The sequence below is a fragment of the Trachymyrmex septentrionalis genome, unplaced genomic scaffold (assembly GCF_001594115.1).
Source record: "Trachymyrmex septentrionalis isolate Tsep2-gDNA-1 unplaced genomic scaffold, Tsep1.0 scaffold19, whole genome shotgun sequence".
Classification (NCBI taxonomy): Eukaryota; Metazoa; Arthropoda; class Insecta; order Hymenoptera; family Formicidae; genus Trachymyrmex; species Trachymyrmex septentrionalis.
Window position 1 is genome coordinate 5,011,371 of NW_017305071.1, and position 19,301 is coordinate 5,030,671.

Below are 19,301 nucleotides of genomic sequence, written 5' to 3' on the forward strand. Positions count from 1 at the left end.
CCGATTGCATCAACACGTTATTTTGACTTTAAGCAAAGTTTAAAAATCTCTCTTTCTTTTTTTAAAACCGATAGAGAGACAAAAAGGGAGAGAGTTTTAAGCCACGCTTAAAATTAAAGTAATGTTGGTGCAATTAAAATAATGTCGATACCTTAATAAAATGCTGATTAAGTTAATTGAAGTTGATTGAAGTCAGTTAATTTTATTCCTTCGTCCTTCATTTTATCAGCGGTATTCAACAAGTGGCACATCACAAAATCGGCGGGAACTGAAAATTCCCTAGTTGCGGCGGCGTCTGATTGGCCAGTGTCGCGCTATGCGACGTGACATTGTCCGCTCGCCGATGAGTTGCCGAACGCAGCCGAGCAAGAGCGCGAGCGAATACTCAGCGACGATTGGTCGGTCAGTAGTGCCTGCGACGGGCATGCGCGTGCACGCGATTTTAAGTTGACGCTCCTTTGCTTGTCGTGCGAACGCGTTTGCCGAGCGACGCGGTGCGAGCGCGTCGATTGCAACGGAACTTGGACCAACTTGAACGGCGCCTCGAGGTCGGTCCGATTCTCTCGTCGCGATAGGAAGTAGTGGATCGCGATCAAGCATTTCCTCCGCGTTCCTCGGCGTTCGGTCCGACATTCCTCGCGAAATTCTCCGCGAGCGGATTTCAACGGTGTTGTGTACACCTTCACCAGGTGTTGCCAGGTGTTACCAGGTGAACGTGCGCGAGCGTCCGCGTTTACCTTCCCTCCCGCGGGGAGGATAGATCTTGGGTGGCGGGGAAGAATTCGTCGTCGTGTGAACTTTTTACTGTTGACACTGCTGAGATACCGCGTGTGCGGTAGACCTTCCGCGAGACCTTCCGCGGCGAGTTCAAACGCGTCGCGTTGTCGAGTGAGAAGCGAGAGTGAAAACTGAACGCGATTGACTACGTCTCGGCTGAGTCTGCGATCGTCGGTTGAACGGCGGTTTTACATTTGATTTACAATCGAAAGCGAGCGGAAACGACGGAGAGGACGATCGATCTCGATCGATGTGGGTCCCTTCCATCGTTAATTCCTGTGGATTCCCTCACGGACGTCAGTTCTCGCGCGAAAGAGAGAAGAGCGTGGGAAGAAGCGAGAGAGGGAGAAGAAGGGCACGAGATCGCGAGGAGCGAGCCCGTCTTTAAAGAGAAACCCGAAGAAGTCGGCTCGCACGAGCGAACGTTCGAACAAGATACATTCGCGGGGACGCGATTTTCGTTAAACCTTTTGCATCTCTGACGTTTCGTTTCTCCTTTTCTTCCACGGGGAATACAAGTCGTTTCCCCGTTCGTCTTGGATCTTGTGAAGTAAGAAGGGTGCGAATCCAACTACCTTGTGAGTACAATTCTTCTTAAATTCCCTCGATAAAAGGAGTGTCGATCTCTCCTTGAAGGTTTGACACTTGATCCTTGGATCATTGGATTTTTACGATACTGTGAACCTTCGCAGGTCAGAAATTCACATTGGAAAAAAGAGAAGAAAAGAAGAAGAAGAAGAAGAAGAAGGAAGGCTAAGTCCAATCTTCGTAGTAATTGAAGGTTTATTCCAGCGGCTAATATCCAGCGATAGTGAAGCTTAAGAACCTTGAGCGGACGTTTGTACGCCTCGCGCCTCCTTCGAACGTGACCGAGAAGAAACGGAGGGAGTGAAAGAACATCGGCGAGCATCGCGGAATGCGAGTCGCGAGTGTGCGTGTGACGGGGACGCGGCGCGAATCGTCGCGATTGGCGTAGCCCGTACGCTTCCGGAGCCTCTTACGCGCAGCGGCTGCGAGCGAAGGAGGCAGGCTACGACGGTGGAGAAGAAGGCGACGGACGAAGACGAGGAGGGGGAGGGGGAGAAGGGGAGCTAGGGAGGTCAACGTCGCGCAACGGCGAGGCAAGAGGATGGAGCAGCGGCCGGCGGCGACCTCCGCGAGGACGCGCGGCCTTCTCGCCGGTGTCTGCCTCGTCTGGATCATCGGCGGCATCTGCGCCACCGGTAAATCATCAGTTTTCATTATACTCTCTAAATTCTTTGCTACTTGAAAATTAACTTAAATCAACGCTTTATATTCAAGTAGCAAAATCATTAAGATAAAATCTCTAATACACACTTCGTTCTTAATTTTTTCAATACATCAAACAGATCTTTATTGTTATAATTAATTCAACGATTTTGTTTGTATTGCTTAGGTCCCGATTGCACCAACGTTATTTTGATTTTAAGCAAAGTTTAAAAATCTCTTTCTTTGGAATCTCATTCTAAGGAATAAAAGTTATGCCAGTTTTTAAAAAGAATGACTTAGTTTTCAATGCGTGTTTCTACCAATGTAGTTTAATTTTAATCTCGATTTAACTAACTCCATCTTTTTCTAATTCTAAGGTTTAGTTCAACAACTCACGGTTAACTTTTAACCGAGTTAATTTTTAACTTATTCATTGTCTCCTTTCAATTCTAGAATTAGAAATAGATGAGATACAAGTTGAACCTCGGTTAAGAATTAATCGTGAGTTGTGGAACTGGGCCTAAGAATTAGAAAAAGATGAAGAGTAAGTTGAGCTATGATTAAAATTGATCTATATTGGTAGAAATAGGCATAAAAATGAGATTTCACTCTTCAGAATGCAATTCAGTGTAAGTTTTAGAGAGTATAACGTTTTATTTGATTTTATTACATGTTGTGATAATAAGAATTTTACCGTAACAGGTACAAAACTCACTGGGCAAATAACTTTAACCTACTTGGCAATTAACTCTTATCGCTAATTTGCTATTTTATTAGCGCGGATAGAAACATCTATCTATTTTGTTGTTTAACACATGGGAAGAATGATTAGATTAAGACATGTATTATATAATTATAGAAATATATAATTATATGATTATAGAACTTGCAAGAACGCAATTTTCACTTAATCGCCAGTTAAGTCAATCGAAGTTTAGTCGAAGTCATCTATTGCTCGTTTCTGCGTTCTATCAATGTAGGTTGACTTTAATTTCGGTTCAACTTGCTCTTCATCTTTTTCTAATTCTTAGAACTAGAAACAGATGAAAAGTTAAACCGAGATTAATATTAATTTAGGTTAGTAGAAATAAACATAATCCTTTTTTATCAATATAGATTTATCTTTATCTATTAATCTCAATTAATTAACTCTTTATTCTTTCTCTAATTTTTAGATCTAGAAAAATGTAAAAAATACGAGTAGATTAAATTGAGATTAAAGTTAATCTATAATTGTAGAAATTATTTCGCAAGTGGATTATTTTGCAAACAACTAAAAAATTGTCGGAGAATCTAGATGCCGAATAATTCTGCGAATTCTTCATGAAATGTTTACAAAGATCTTCGAATGTTTTCATTGAAATGGGAAAGAATATTAAAGAAACGGGAAAGAGGGAAAAGGGAGAAGAGAGAAGAAAATCCACAACTTAGATTAATGAATTAATTTGAATATCGAGCATATCTATCGCTTCATGTTGAATAAATTTCGAGAGATTCTCAAGTGGCGTACGCGCGATGGTACTATGATATATGTAAATATAATTGATAGTTAATAGAAAAAAAAAAGGAGAAAATGAACGAAAGACAGACAGAGAATTTTATATCTCTTCTAGTAGTTTACTTACAACGTTCTATCTGAGATTTATTAATCAAGAAACCCAAAGAAACACAAAGGGTCGATGTTAGAAGAGATCAAAGAGCAACTTCGAGAAATCTGTATGACTCGAATAATTTTATTAAATCTCTCACGCAGAAATTTTAAAATTATTTCATGTTTATTTATCGAAGAAAGGAATTTTAAATGACACAGTCAAACATAAGAGAATAGGGTATTATTAACCGCGTCGATGATTAACGTTAAACTGACCGATGCTGTTTAATTTATCTAGCTATCTGTTTATCTGGTGAAGAGGAATGATATTTGCTAAAAGGGATCGAGATTTATGTATGGAAAGATAATTTAGCTTACGTAAACGCATAAGTAACTGTATGCAAACGCGTCGCACGCGCCTTGCACGGTGATTACTTCTCAATAAATGCCATCCTGCGGCGTGCGAACGAAACCCCTGGTGGATCATACGCGCCGGGGGGGAAAAATCTGCGAGATCTTCTCTAGGGCGGTCAAGTGTGCGGCGTAGGAGCGACCCTAATTGAGATTTATTACGACGTTAATCCAGACCAATTGTGCGAACGAAGTTAAACCATTGACCTCTCGTCTCATTTGCAGGGAGAAGGCAGGGGGAGGCTCAATGGCCATGAGCACGTGCCGCACATGGGGACAATTCCAAATTAACCCTTTCTATTCATTTTTTTACGTTTCCTCTTGCGTTTTGTATGACAGAAGTATGTGACTAAAAAATCAGACATGTGAATACAAAATATATTTCTCCGATGAATATTAAACATATATCATGTACCTATCTATTGCATCAACAGCAATTCGAACTTGGATATAAACAAAAAAGCAAAGTAATAATTAATATTAAGTAAAAAGGACCATATTCGGTCAAAGGACTTGGTGCCTAATAATATTTTTATATAAATTTTTCAACTGGAAATTTACAAGAAACATTATTAGACACGAAAAACGAATTCTGACCGAATATGACATTTTTCACTCACGTGAATTTTTACAATTTCTAATTTAAGCGCACTGATTATATTTGTCGGTCTTAAAACACAACCCTAGACTAATTGTATAGTTATAAATTAAATTGACGAGCAATTTAATGTTACTGTGATGCTAATGAATACATTTAAAACACCGTAAAGAATTTATTGCGAAAAATATCACTTCAGCTAGGATTCACTTGGTTCTTCCACATTCCGTGCGGACGTCTTGAGGAAGAAAGTTTGAATCCCGACTGAGATGATATTTTTCGTAATAAATTCTTTACAGATGTTTTAAATATGTTTATTAATATCAGTAAATATTAAATTGCTTGTCAATTTAACTTGTGATATTATTCCAGTTTCAATCTAGGACTTTCGAATCAAATAATCGGAATTTGCTTGAACTGAGAGTTGTAAAAATCCATAAAAAATTATTCACTAAGATCCGCCTTAAATAAGGTCTTTATCTCATATATTTATTTATATCTACTAATAGTTAATTATTCCGATTATATTACGAGAAAGGAACAAACAAATTTCCTAATTATTCCCGTCTGTGAATAATTAACTTTATCTCCGAATTTGTATTGAGTTGCTCTCGAATTTATCTCGAGCTTTTTGAACAGTCGAATCTTCAGACATTCGGTCAATTATGAATAGAGTTCCGTTTTTTAACTACATTGTCCAAACTTGTACCTCTACTTCAAATCATTATTTGAACAATTCGGCGCGCAGTTGGAGTGAATCTTTTCATTCCGCTTAGGAATCCTTTCATTCCGGTCTTAACTTAAAGATCACCGTTTTAATTTTTCTAGAAAAGATACAAAAGAAAGAAAGAAAAAATTAAACAATCTTGCTTTTCATTTAGCTTATGCCACGCGCAACTCTGTAATGAGGACAGGCCCCTCCATTGATTAAATTTCCTTTAGACAACGTTGAGCATTGATACCAGTAGACTGGCAGATAAAGGGAGATAAGAGCCACGATGCCGAGGGGTCTCGTACTATTCTACCAAATTGCGCATTTCTATTTTTTTCCATAAAAATCGAGCGATAACTTTCTATAAGAGAGACTGTCTTATTCGACAGTACTCGTGGCAGTTATATATAGGAAGCCACAAAATATCTGTTATTAGATTTACAACAGATGGCTATAAATAATGATAATCTTAAGTATGCATAAATAAAAATTTATGGGACAAATTTCCTTCTGTCGTAAAACATTGAAATATTATAACCATCTTCAACGGCGTAATAACAGTATAATGGTATAAGAAAATAAGAAAAAATAATATAATGAAACATTACATTGGTTGCCGTGCCATCGCGCTATCGTTAACTGCTGGTAGACTTCGTGGAAGAAAATGAGAGCCGGTTTGCCGCACGTTTGGCCGATATAAAAAGGGCTTGCGTTTTAACCTGCGTGTGGAAGACAGAGAACATTAGTAGTAGTAACCATATACACGTGTATACGGCGCATGTACTAGAAAAGGTATCTATCACTGGCGTCAGCTCTACCGTGGCACAATGGAGAACAAGGGCCTTTACCTGGTCCTCGACAAGTCTCCTCGCTCTGCTCCCTCGCTCATAGAATGCTCCCACCATTTTCTATAGCTTTCTACTTACTCCATCGAGTGAGTGTGCTTTTCTTCGACTAGGTAGGACTATCGAGTGGCGAATCCGGGAAGAGAGAAAGACTTCCTGGATTAGTCATTCATAAAACCGACGAGTTTCAAAAAGGGCTTAAAAAGCAAGAGACCATTCATTTATCTGCGAATATTTTCTTTTTAAATTGATCTTTTCTTGGCGGAAATGTCGAAAAAAGGTTACTATTTTAAGTCTATATATGCATTTGTCTGAATTGCTCTTTCAATAAATTACTAGAAATCCTACGTTCTGTGTAGTGCAAATCTAGTAATTTACTTTTACATCACACATGCACATAATTCTTCAATTTTTAATAGTATCTATCTTTGCAAATAAATTGAACTAAAATTCCATTAAAGTAAAATCTATTCGAAACAAACTGAAAATGTTTGTTTCTCTTGCTGGAACTTAGCTTTTGAACAGACGTGCATTTTTCAATTGTTTAAGTATATCCCAGAAAACGTGAACATTATTGTTATAAAAGCCTTTTTTTTAAATCATCTTAAACTCGGTGAAATAATTCTCTAGTTCGAAAAGAGTGCATTTTTGCGAGAGGTGCTCCGTACAATATTTTTATTGCAGCACAGTTGAGCGTAACGTCGCCGATGGTATATCATCGGCACGACGTAACGATTTCTGCGAGTTGCGACAGTAAAAACTCGGCAAAAGACTTGAGACCGTAGTTTGCGGCCTTTACCGGTCCCGAGTGGCCTTAGGCCGTTATCCTCTCCTGAGCTGTCGTTCCGACCGGATGTGCCGGCTACCTTTTGCTTTTATTGTTCCATGACCGCGTCATCTTCATTACCTGTCCTCCGTGCCATGGAATCCTCGCCACGTTTGATACCGCCCGTCTCCTTTCTCGTTGAAGCCTGGTCTGTTTTCTCCATTTTTTTTTCCTATCCGTGAAATCCTTTTTGCCGATTGAAACGTATTGGTGCATCAAATTTTCTTACCAGGATATCAGAATATAATAGCAGACAGAAAAGTAAATAAGCGGAAATGCAATACTTCAAAAGAATGCGTTGCTCTACTACACTCAAAAAGAAAAAGAATCGAATAATATAGAGACAAACATTGTCATTAATCCGTCGAATTTTTTTATTAAATGCAGGGAATTAGATGGATAAAAGAAAGGACGAATGAATCCAACATTGAAATTTGAAGATCTTCCGGCTTGCATCTGGAAGAGCAATTTCTCTTCTTTTTTTTTTTCACGTACATAAGGGAAATGTTTGATATGAACGACCAAAATTTTGTTATATTTGGAACTTTGTTATTCTAATCAAAATTTGATTAGAACAATACAATTCTTTTAATTCCAACATAAAATTTCGATAATTCACATAGTTGTTTATAACCAAACATTTCTGTCAATGCATGAAACAAGAGAAAAAGAAAACGAGATCCCTCTCAAGAGAGGTACCGGATGCAAGCTGGAAGATCTTCGAATCTTTGACCCCGTCTCTCGGTCATTACAACAAATTCTTCATCGGATCCCTCCTTCGCGAGCCGGCCTCTCGAAGGAAAGTTGGAACGCTCAGAATGCAACCGAGGGCAACCGAGGGAACCTGCGCCACGCCGCCGCGCCGCTTCGGAACCGCTATTGTCTCGACCTCGTTACCGTAGTCGCAGGTCTTATCTCTGGCAACGACAAAAAGCAGCCAGGCCTCAAAGTCGTCACCGTACGCCTCTCCGTAATTTCCCATTATTATTCGCCGTGGAACTCGTCGACGCGAGGTGATGCCATGGCGATGCGGTAGCTGGTGCACAGGGGCCACTGACCGCTCCCTCCTTTTCCTCGGCAAGGCTTTCTCGTCTTTCATGGCTTCTTCTTCTTCTTCTTCGTCTTCTCTCCTTCGTGTTCTCTCTCTCTCTCTCTCTCTCTCTCTCTGTAACTTCTTCTCGGTTTTATTCTCTTAGGCCTGCTGGGTACTTGTGCTCTCTCGGCGTCATAAATAGGAGTTTCTACGGTACGGTAGAGGAGTTCCATATTCGCGTATCATACATTCGTGGCTCGGTTGATTTGCAGCAATTTCTCATATTTATTTCTTGTTAAGGCACGCATATTTCTCGGATTTTCACCGTTGCAAATGGCAACGAATCCTCCAATCGCTCCCGCTTTCGCGGTAAATTGTTTTTTGGTAGCTCGCCAATGTTACATTTCCACAGCTCATTCCGATATCGTGCAGAGCGTGGCAATCGCGTTCGCCAGCAAATTACCGTGCGGAGATGCAGACTCGCTTTGTTTTTCTCGTATTGCATGCCGTACAACAAAATTACTTGTTTTTGCATTTTAATGTAATTAATTGTTTGCAATATTTAGATAATTAACACGGTTTGAGATTTAATAATTGGCAAAGAAGATTTAAGCCCGATTTCACAAGATTAATTTTAATCTCAATTCAACTTACTCATCTTTTTCCAATTTAAAAATTGGAAAGTATAAAAATTGAACCGAGATTACCCAATTTTTCTCAAAATTTTTCCTATAATTTTTCAGAATTTCTATATAATTTTATAACTTTCTCACATTTTTTTATACGAACATAGAACATTTCTTAGAGAATCTATACCTTTTCTCAGAATTTTTCGTATATATTTTATAAAATATCGTAAGATTTCGAAGATTTTTTGTAAGTATAAATTTCTGATGAAATGTTATAAAATTTTAAAAAATTGAAAAATATATATTTTTTAAATTATGAGAAATTTCAGAATATTTCAGAATTCACTTGTGTGAAAAATTCTGAAAGAAGATGTAAACTTTCCGAATATTTCTGAGTATTTCTGAAAAATGTTCCAATTCGTATAAAAATTATGAGAAAAATTTTCGCCACAGGGTAGGTGCAGTTAATCTTACATTATGAAATCGGACTTAATAATGAGAGGAAGAGATTAAATGCAGGACGATAAATCTCTTGCGTACAGAATACGCAACGTCACGGCGTAAACACTTTCCGCGTAATAATAAAATAAAACGTAATACCTTCGCCTGGTGCACACACGGTGGAAAAATTGCGAAACTTAACTTTCCGTTTCTGTCACGCCCACAGAGAAGCAAATTACGTGTCTCCTCGCCCATTATTCGCCCGCGACATTTCCCAGCGTGACTCGCGTGTGTCGAAGCAAGTGCATCCCGCGCCGTTTCTCCGACGTGCACTTCATCTCCCACGTACCTCTTCTTTCCTCCTCTCTTGTTCTCTTTTGCTCGCGTGTCCGCTATATGTGTATTTCCTCCGCTATATGTTTCCTTTGTTCCGCCGCTGACCATGCGATGGAATCGCGATGAAAAGTGAAAATATCGGTGAACGGAGCGACGCGCACGTTGCACACGTTATGGTTATTTCGAGTCAATTTGCAGCTTGCACTCTTGCACAACGTACCTCGCTTCAAGGTAACCCTTTCCTTATCGGTAACGGAAATTCTCGCTCACCTGAGCGCGAGTGCGAAAGGACATTTGAGACAGGCGTAGCGTAACATGGATTGTCTATTCCGCGACACGCTGCATTCTTTCAGATTAATCATTGACGGTTGCGTCATTCTCACCGAGGCGCAATTCACATTGCGGCTTGGATGACTCTTGCGCCTTCGTGAAATGAAAATCAGGAGTTTCTTGATGTTTCCGCGATTTACGTAAGCGAATTCTCTACCGAGTGACTTCATTCCTTTCCGTTTCGTTCTGAGCCACGAGCGGACAAAATGAAGGATGTGTTTATACGGTGGAATAAGTGGGAAATCTCTCAAGATGATAAACGAAGAGCTTATGGTGAATTCGGTCGTTCACACTGCACTGGATTAATACACATTAAAGGCTGTTTATACAAGTTTATACAATACAAAGTGTATAAAAGACAACGATAAAAAGATAAAGCAAAAATAAGAAATAATGGAAATACAACGCGAAGATGGGATATGTTCGATTTGTCCGTTTTCCACCAGAATTACTATTTAATCCAACCGAACCATTTTTCTTAGTGTAAACATTTAAAATATTTATATGCTTTTATACATAAAATTTTATACATAACATTTAATTTTTCTAATTTCATATAGAATAGCTGGCTTATGCCCTAATCTACGTAATGCAAATGGACGGAATTCATTATTACTTAAGTTGTGTAGCACTTGGATACATCGAGTGTATTCTGAGACTCGCTCAACTTCTTTCTCCTCTCAATTTCCATCTGTTCTACCACCTAACCGCGATTTCCTGTTTTGCGCGAGAGGAATTAGCGTGGATACGTTAAATCGTTCGCGCGATCGCTGGCGTACCTTCGAGCGATTTGTACGTCTTTTCACAAGACGAGTTTCCTTCGCGGCGAGAACAAGATTCGCAATAAGAGCAAGGGAGGAAGACGGGCAGAAGACGAAGGACGTCACGCGAAGGAAAGGACTGTGAGAAACTGCGCGCTCCTCGGGATGTAACTTGACTCAATCTGAGGTTCTTTCAGTAATTCCGAATCTCTTGGTCAATTTATATATTCTTAAATGAGCGAAGAAGATCATATATTCCATCAAAGAGGATCTTGATAATAATTTTATTGTGTGAACTTCCAGTTCAAGCAAATTCACAATATAAAATATTATTAGACATAAGAAGTCATTTTGACCGAATATAACTTCTTTCGCTTATTTATAAAATATTTCTCCATCGATTTTCAATTAATATCTATTTTTAAGATTTATTTTAATTACAATTGTGGACAATCAACGTATAGAAATGATGTTAAGGGAGAGTCAGATTATTCTTTACTTATCACATCTTTGCAATCACTTTTTCGTAGCCACTTCATCAAACACGTACAAATACCAAGAATTTCTTGATGTTGCGACTTTAACGAACGAGGAATATTAGCCTTGGACGTCGTACAGTGTGATGTAAGAAAAGAAAAAGAATGCACACGGCGTGATGTCGTTTGCACTTCGTAGATGCGCTTTTGTTCTCCACACGATACATTCACGCAGTACCCAGTCACGGTGACGAGGTAAGGCAAGATTTCTTCAAGGTCGTAAAATAGGCCGCCCGGAGACCCTCTCTCGTGTAATACGACTTACGGTCGCCGCGTGACCGTCTGGCTACACGCGTGCTGCACGCACGGCTACGCATGGCCAGAAATAAAGTCACGAAGCCGGGTCATGGATCGTTTTTCAAGTGTGCGTCGCACTCCACAACCGCTGGATTCTGTTTAGTACAGTTTACATCCATCGCCAACTAGGCAAATAAATGGAAATTCTACCCTGTTTACTTTTTATTGAAGAGCCCTCCGTGTTTTTCAATAAATGTGTATATTTACATGCAACTCTGTTCGTTCTTCTGTTGAGAAATGATTGAAACTATCGTGCCTACATTATGGTCGCGTTTAGCAGAATGTTTATTTTGCAACTGTTGAAAGTTTTCTTCGCTGAGATTAGGATTATTTTTCTAGATCTAATCCAACCAACGCGCAGCGCGAAGAAAACTTCCAACAGTTGCAAAATAAATATTCTGCTGAACGCAACTTATAATAGCTGTAAGTAAAAATTAATCGATTGCAGACGATTATTTTCCTCACATTGGATTATGATTGGTCAATTTTTATGGCTTATTAGATAGAACATATTAAAATTAAATTTAAAAAATTTTAACGGCAATTAAGAATAAAACGATTGCAAAAATTAACTATAGTACAGAGGACTGGTGTGTTAAAACAGTGTAAAAGTAATGAGAACGATAAGAAGCTATGGACAAATCTAGACAACATACTAAAATTAAAATATTTAACTATTGTTACCAAATCGAATAGTAAAATTAAGTGAGATCTAAATGTTAGTGTGATGTGAAAAACTTATTAATTAATTTTTTTATCGAAGCACAGAATCACGTTAAATCCAAATAAAACACAATAATATATTATTTTGTATTTTCTGCAGTTACATTTCAAAATATGATTTTCCAATATAAATTAAGCGTTAAAAAATTTATTTATAAAGAAAAATGATTTAATTTTAAAAAATCATATGAAAAATAATTTTAAATTTAACTTATGTTAACGCAATTTTTAACTGAATAAAATTGATTTTATGAGTCATTAATTTTTATTTTATTTTAAAACATATTAATTTATCAGGTGTTGTTTACTAATGATTATTTTATTGTATATGTTTACTAAAGTACTATGATTTTCTGCTTTTTCTGCTGAACACGGTCAAGCCTCGGATTAATTCAAACCCCCACAGTAAAAAGTTTTATGTATTTTTTTCTTTCTGCAGAACGACAGAAAAGGGATAAGGCAGGGGATATTGGTGTGCTTTGCGCGTGTAATCGGACGCGTTAAAAGACTCCCCTTTAGAGAAGCGTCCTTGCATCCGTGTTGCAGCAGGCAACTTGCACAGGTTCCCGACTTACGTATACATGCCGCACATGGTACATCCGACAGCTGTCCTCATTCATTTCATCCCAGATTGTTCACTGAACTTCGAAACAGGAGCATCCTCCCGCCCGCGCCGGTGCACTCGCGCGTGCATAACAAAATCCTGGAGGAGAGGAGTGCATCCGCATCGGGGACGGGACCCCGAAAACTTTACGGTGTGGCGCGTCGTGAATGCACTTTATGGCGCTAATTTGAACCTCGTGAACCGAAGCGCGTGCTAACACGTGGAAGAACCTCTTGCGCGGTATTCCTTAAACTTCCCTCCTATTTCAAGAGACTTTCGGGCAACAGTTTTTCTTCCTTTAACCCGGAAGAGTTCCTTGAAAACTTAGGAACAGACGAAAACCATTCGAGAACCTGCAATTATGTTTCGATACGATCGTTAATGTTCTCGGGTTTTCTAAGTATAAAAAGATACAAGATGGAAAGGCGGAAAGTAATGAAAGCGTTATAATGATAAATGATATAAATGATATAAATGCGAACTTAAAATGTTGAAAGAGGGAGATAATTAGGAATGAGTGAGTATGGAGAGAAGAAAGGTTTATGGAGAACTCGTAATTACGAAGGGTTTTGCAGGACAACGGGATGCGTGATAGAGATAGACAACGGAGTTCGCCTATGGGAAGATATCTTCGGTGGGAATCTGCATGTGGCTGTGTGCTAATTCGGACTTATGCCTCGTTGAACATGCGGTTTTTAAACGCTCGGTCGGCACCGTTGCGATAACAGGACGGGGCGATACTTCGCATACGAGCGACTTGCAATTTCTCGCAACGATGCATCTTCAGCTATTAATCACCGTAGAGGGGATGTGCTGTAATCGACGATGTGGATGCGAGGAAGGGAAGCGCGCGGACAAGTAAATGAAACATGTGCATTTATGAAAAAACAGACAATCAGCTGGTATTCATAGTTGGTTATTATATTTATGATCATCTCAAGTTGTAATCTTAAGATAATATTATAAATCAATCATAGAGCCCTAGCATCTTAAGACATTACTTAAGATAATCTCAGGTCCCATTTTTTAAATTTCTTATTAACTTGTGATTTAGACTTGATCTCATTTAACTTGATAATGTGAAAGTAGTATTTTTTTAGCTACGGTTAATCATTAAATTGATGATTTTGTAATGATAATTTTACCATTACAAAACCATTGAAGTTACTATTTTAAAAATTACCACTAGAATCCACTAATCAGTTTAGTTATTAATCATAGCCAGAAAAATGCAACTTTTATATTATTATCAGATTATCAATCTAACCACAAATTAAGAAAATGAAAAACTGTGCCTTAAAATAAGAACGGATTATGAATATCAATCATTTCATCATATATCTATATTTTCTTGTCGTCTGTTCATCTTCTTTATATATGACAGAAAAATTCTTGTACGCGCGACAGACATTAGTTTTTAAACTCATTTCCGTCATTGCCGTCTTATTATTCCATGGGAAGGGAAATTACGCTTCCGGGATTAAAGTAGGCAACTGAATCGATCCAACGATCGATATACATTTCTCCGTGATTGAAAAATTCACGGATTAGGGAAGAAGATCCCTTAGACGGTTCGTTAAAGTCAACCACGTTCCGGACGTGGATTGTTTACGCTCAATGGAACGTAACATGCTCGAACTCAATTCTTGCCTTTTTTACGAGCTTCGAACGTGCGTCGACCACGGATAACAACACGTGGCAACGATTTCGTGCAAGCTTACATACCCGAGCTTTTCTACCATATGTGCCTCGCTTGCACTCCTGATTGCACTTTAAAGTAAGTACACTTCATCGCCGGCGGGTGGTTATTTCTAGATGAACCCCTAAAAAAAAACACCTTTCTCCTCTTAAGCTCTGACTCATCATCGTTCATTGGATCGTTAAATATAATAATAATATAATAATAATAAATTATTGCCTGCATAAAAGTGATAATTTACGAGTGCAATATGCAAATATAATGCCTAAAAATACACGCAGAAAATAAGGCGTTATGTCTAAATTAAGAAATTAAAGAAAAGGAATATTAAAAGAAATAATTGCGTTTATTAAGAATACGTTTGTTTTTAAGCTCGCTTTGTTCTTCCTCCTGCATGAAACAAGCAATAAAGATAGAATTACATTCACAGTATGTAAGTATAAAAAAACAAACGCACTCTAAATCATTACATTTATAAGATAGCTGATAGAATATAAAGAAAGGAGCATAAAAGTGCTAGGAAAAATCTAAAGTAGTTTAAAAAAAGAATAAAAGGGTAGAAAAGAGGAATGAGACATGTATAAATCGACGCGGGACGTGTTTATGTGAACAAGACCTTCGCAGTGGTCGGTATTTCCCCGCCTTCGAGATAAATAAACGTCTCGACGTAAACGAAAATATTTTCCCCGCCAACGTTCTATTAAATCTCGAGACAGTCGAGACGCTGCGCGATGCAACGCATCGGTCAAAGCGCCGCTTTCGCGAGCGTAAGGGCGAGATCAGGATCTCTCGCGCGATTCTTCTCGCGTCGTGAAACCGTAAATGTTTCCACGCAATGCGAAGAAACCGCTGCTGCGCACTCAGAGGCTACGGTTGTCCCAATTTCCCGACCACCGTGAACAATGGCGATGAAGATTTCGTAAATATCGCGTGCGAACAGCGATAGTTTGGCATGTTCGTGGTTCGCAGTTATTCCCTCGAGATATTAAAAATATCTCAAATATCAATGTGGTCCTGCAAAATGTCATATCTATTTTTATTTTTTTAAATTATATAGGATTATAGTGGAAAATTCACGCGAGTTTAACTCTCTACGGGATCACGGCCTCTTCTCTTAATAAGCGTCTGCATTCTAGATTCCAATCTCGACCGTGAAACTTGCTCGTTTCGTTTCTCAGTTTACTGGCTAGTAGCCAAATATCCTCGGTAACGTGTCTGAACTACCATTGACTTTTCATGCATGTGCCAGTTGCTTCGCAATCGAATTCAAGCGCGTTATACCGAATGTCTGGTGAGCGACAAATAGACGGAATAGGGATGTCCTGGAATCAAACAAACATGAATTTATTATAGACAGAATTTTATTAATTATATCGAAGTGCTAAAACTAGGATGAGAATGGAAATACTTTCCTAGTTTCTACGTTAAAAAAATGAATTTGACATTTTCTCGACAATTCACGATAATGGCTTAAGAAATAATTTCAGATGGTGTTTCCATCGAAAAAGACCATAATTTAAAACGACTTTGATTGAAATGAGAATGTTGCTATTAACTTTAATAACGAAAACGTAATGTTGGCACTCTGTGTATACTTTTTTTTTTCATATTTAATCAAACTCTTTCTGGAACACATTGGGAATGATAGAATTTATTCCTTATGAAATGAAACGTGAAATGAAGAATGGAAGAAAGTGGTTCTTGAGAGAGAAACTGTATCAGTTATAGAAAATTTTTAAAAATGAAGTGCTATAAATTTTACTGAAATATGTAGACGTTTTTATTTAGGAAAGTCAATTCAAACTTGGCAAGAAATAACGCCATGCAATTTCTGTCTGGGATACCGGATATTCATTGTATCTGGAAAGTTGCAAGAAAAATCTATTGCGTGTTACATCACTTAAAATGACTTATCGCATCTGCTGTCGTTGTTGATGCATTTTAATGAAACTTCGTCTAATAATACCTGAAATAATTCTGAAACCTGAAATAATACCTGAAAGAATTGCACTTTAATTGGCAGCGAAAAATGCATTTCTGTACCCGCATTGCTGGTTTTTTTTTATTTATTTATTTTTTTTTATTGATCGCTCGAAGAAACACGCAAGCTTAAGTCCGGATCTACAATAGATATAGTTTTAAGCCTTAAATTGTAAGAAATTAAGTAACTACAATCGAATGTGAGAAGAATAATTGATTCGTCTATTTTTTATGACTTAAGGCTTCAAAATCTGTTGTACAATAGATCCAGGGTAATTCTAGTATCGTTTTATACAAGGATTTTAATAAGAAATGTTCGTAATCGAATTTTTTATTTTATACTGTAGAGAATCAAAATATCAAGATTACTCAGATTTTATTACTAAAATATACCGTATATGTAAATACTTTTTTTTGTTTTAAATGAGATACACACACACACACACACACACGCAAAATATAATATATGTAATATTGTATTTTGTGTATTATGTGTCATTTTTTTTTATATTAAGAGCCATCTCACACAAAATGATATAAGCTGTATAACCACAGCTATAAAGCTACTGGACCAATGAACGTCTTATGTAATAATTGATATGGCGTTTTTATGTTGGATGCTCATTAGTACAGCTTTATGCAACTTATGTCATTTTGTGTGTGATGGCCCTAATAGAATGTCGTGCTAACTTTACAGATCCCACTTTTTTTGCTAGCACGTCATTCTATTAATATGAAAGAAGTCATGATTTCCAGTAGCATTTTTCATAATTTTACGGTTTTTTATAAAAATAAAAAAAGAGTTTCATATTTTTTATACTTAAAAAACCAAAATTAAAAAAATTGTAGAGGAACTTTGTTTAAAAATAATCGTAGAGAGTATAGCTCTTTGTTAGTACTAATGAGAAATATATCGCTATATAAATTACATTATTTCATTTCATTATAATTTTACTGAATAAAATAAAAAAACTTACGTAGAGATATATCCTTTATTTCTTGCGTATCTGGTCAAAAGATAGAACCATACAATTGGAAAATGTGAAGGAGAGAAATTTATCGATAAAATCCTCTTAAGAATCCCTGACACCAGAAAATCCGCAAAGTGGCACGACCCAAAAACCCGAGGTTGCTTGGCCACCTGCAGACTGCAGTGAGGAGGGAGCCATGCACCCCGACGACTGCAATATAGCTAGCTGCGTGCAGTAAGACGCAATGCGCAACGTTTTGCGGTGCCTCGCCCCCACTGAGGCCGTTATGTATTATCTGGGCATCCGTTCGGAATCCGTGGGAAGTGCACCTACAAAATTGCTTGCCCTCGTACAACGCGCTCGGTCTCTAAACGCTTTCTTTTTTTCGTCGCACTCCAATTTGTCAACTAAGAAATTCCTTGCAAAAGTTAAATACTCGCATTGAAATAATATAATGTAATTATAACATAATTATGAAAGATACGAGTAAGCATGTATATATAAATATCAAAAACAAATATTTATTTTAATCTATATTTCTTATAATTATATATAATTCTATACTATTTTGTTTTTTGCGTATTTATAAATAGCATTCTTTCTAAAAATTAGAAAAAAGTAACACACAGTAAGGTAAACCGAGATTAAAATTAATCTTACATTGGTGGAAACTGGACTTATATCGATCAGAGTTCTGGTTACGCAACTAAAATTATAATTTAATTATGGATTTAACCAGAAAATTCTGATTCGTTTATTTTAAACTAGAATTCCAATTAATGTAACCAGATCAATCTTTTTTCAGTATAGTTGGATATATTTTTTCGAGCATTCAAATTATTTCCAACACACATACTTATATTTTTCGTCTGCCTTTTTTCGTCTATAAAATTTTACTTTCTAGTCAAAACATCCTGGTTTCAATGGCTGTGTTCAGCAGAGAAAGCAGCTTTGCAGCTGTTGTAAAATTCTTCAATATGATTGGTTTATACGATTTAAATTCATAAGGAACCAAAAGTAAGAACCAATTATATTGAAGAATTTTACAATAGAATTTTGCAAAGCTGCTTTCTCTACTGAACGCAGCCAATTTCTCTTGTTAGGATATCGTTTATCACACACATCTTTTACTTCGTTAACGTACAGCAAATTAAACTATGAAACAGCACGGCCACTTAAAGATCAATGGACTGACAATGGAAAGTGTACGCGAAATAGAAGTTTCTTCATTCTGCCAGACAATCAAAGCCTTTCGGTCGCGACTCATCGTACACGCCCCTCTATAAACGTACCACCCCGTACTACCCTTGGTGACAGCTGCGTCTCTTAAAATAGGGGTTTCTTTAGCGACCTCGAGTTGAGCGTATTGTACGTCATGTTTAAATGTATGCGTGTGTATTTATGTGCACGAATCATGCGATGATTGCCATCACAGTTATATTTGAGGTCCGTTCTATACAACTTTTACAAGAGCACACGTTTCATTTCCGATGCTCTAGATAGCCAATGTTAGATATTCATGAAATATTTAACACGGAAATAATCCTGCCTGAAAGGCATTTCGCACAAAAGTTTCGAACTTCAAGACGCTCTTATCTTATTATTACGTATCCTGTTTGAATATAGAAATTAATATAATTTTTTAAGTATGATTTTTTTTTTAATTATAATCTTTTTTATCTCGTGATATTTTATGGAGTTAATCAATTTATGAATGAGGCAACTAAAAGATTAAAGACTGCGCGAATATATTCACTTTGATTATCACTTATAAATAAAGAATTGATTAGTACAAATAAATTCTGATATATTCTAAGGGGTTCTTTACATAAAAGTAGAGGAAGGTAAAAGAAAAATTAGAATATTAACCATCTCTATTAAAGTTTAGAAAATTAATAATATTTAGAAAAAAAATGTCACGATGCATTTTTTACTCTACATCGAAATCGACATTCATTTTTCTTCCTACAA

General features: G+C 37.3%; 1 protein-coding gene across 4 annotated transcripts in view; it reads left to right on the top strand.

The window, feature by feature from the left end:
• Positions 1–432: 432 nt before the first annotated feature.
• Positions 433–19,301, top strand: part of LOC108746955 (protein sidekick) — a 39,092-nt gene continuing 20,223 nt past the window's right edge. For 3 of the 4 annotated variants that reach the window (XM_018484102.1, XM_018484103.1, XM_018484104.1), the window contains exon 1: positions 433–2,000. In XM_018484102.1, coding sequence (XP_018339604.1) covers positions 1,907–2,000 — 94 coding nt within the window. In that variant the 5' untranslated portion in view covers positions 433–1,906. The remainder of the gene's footprint in view (positions 2,001–19,301) is intronic. The other variant, XM_018484101.1, reaches the window with a different exon arrangement.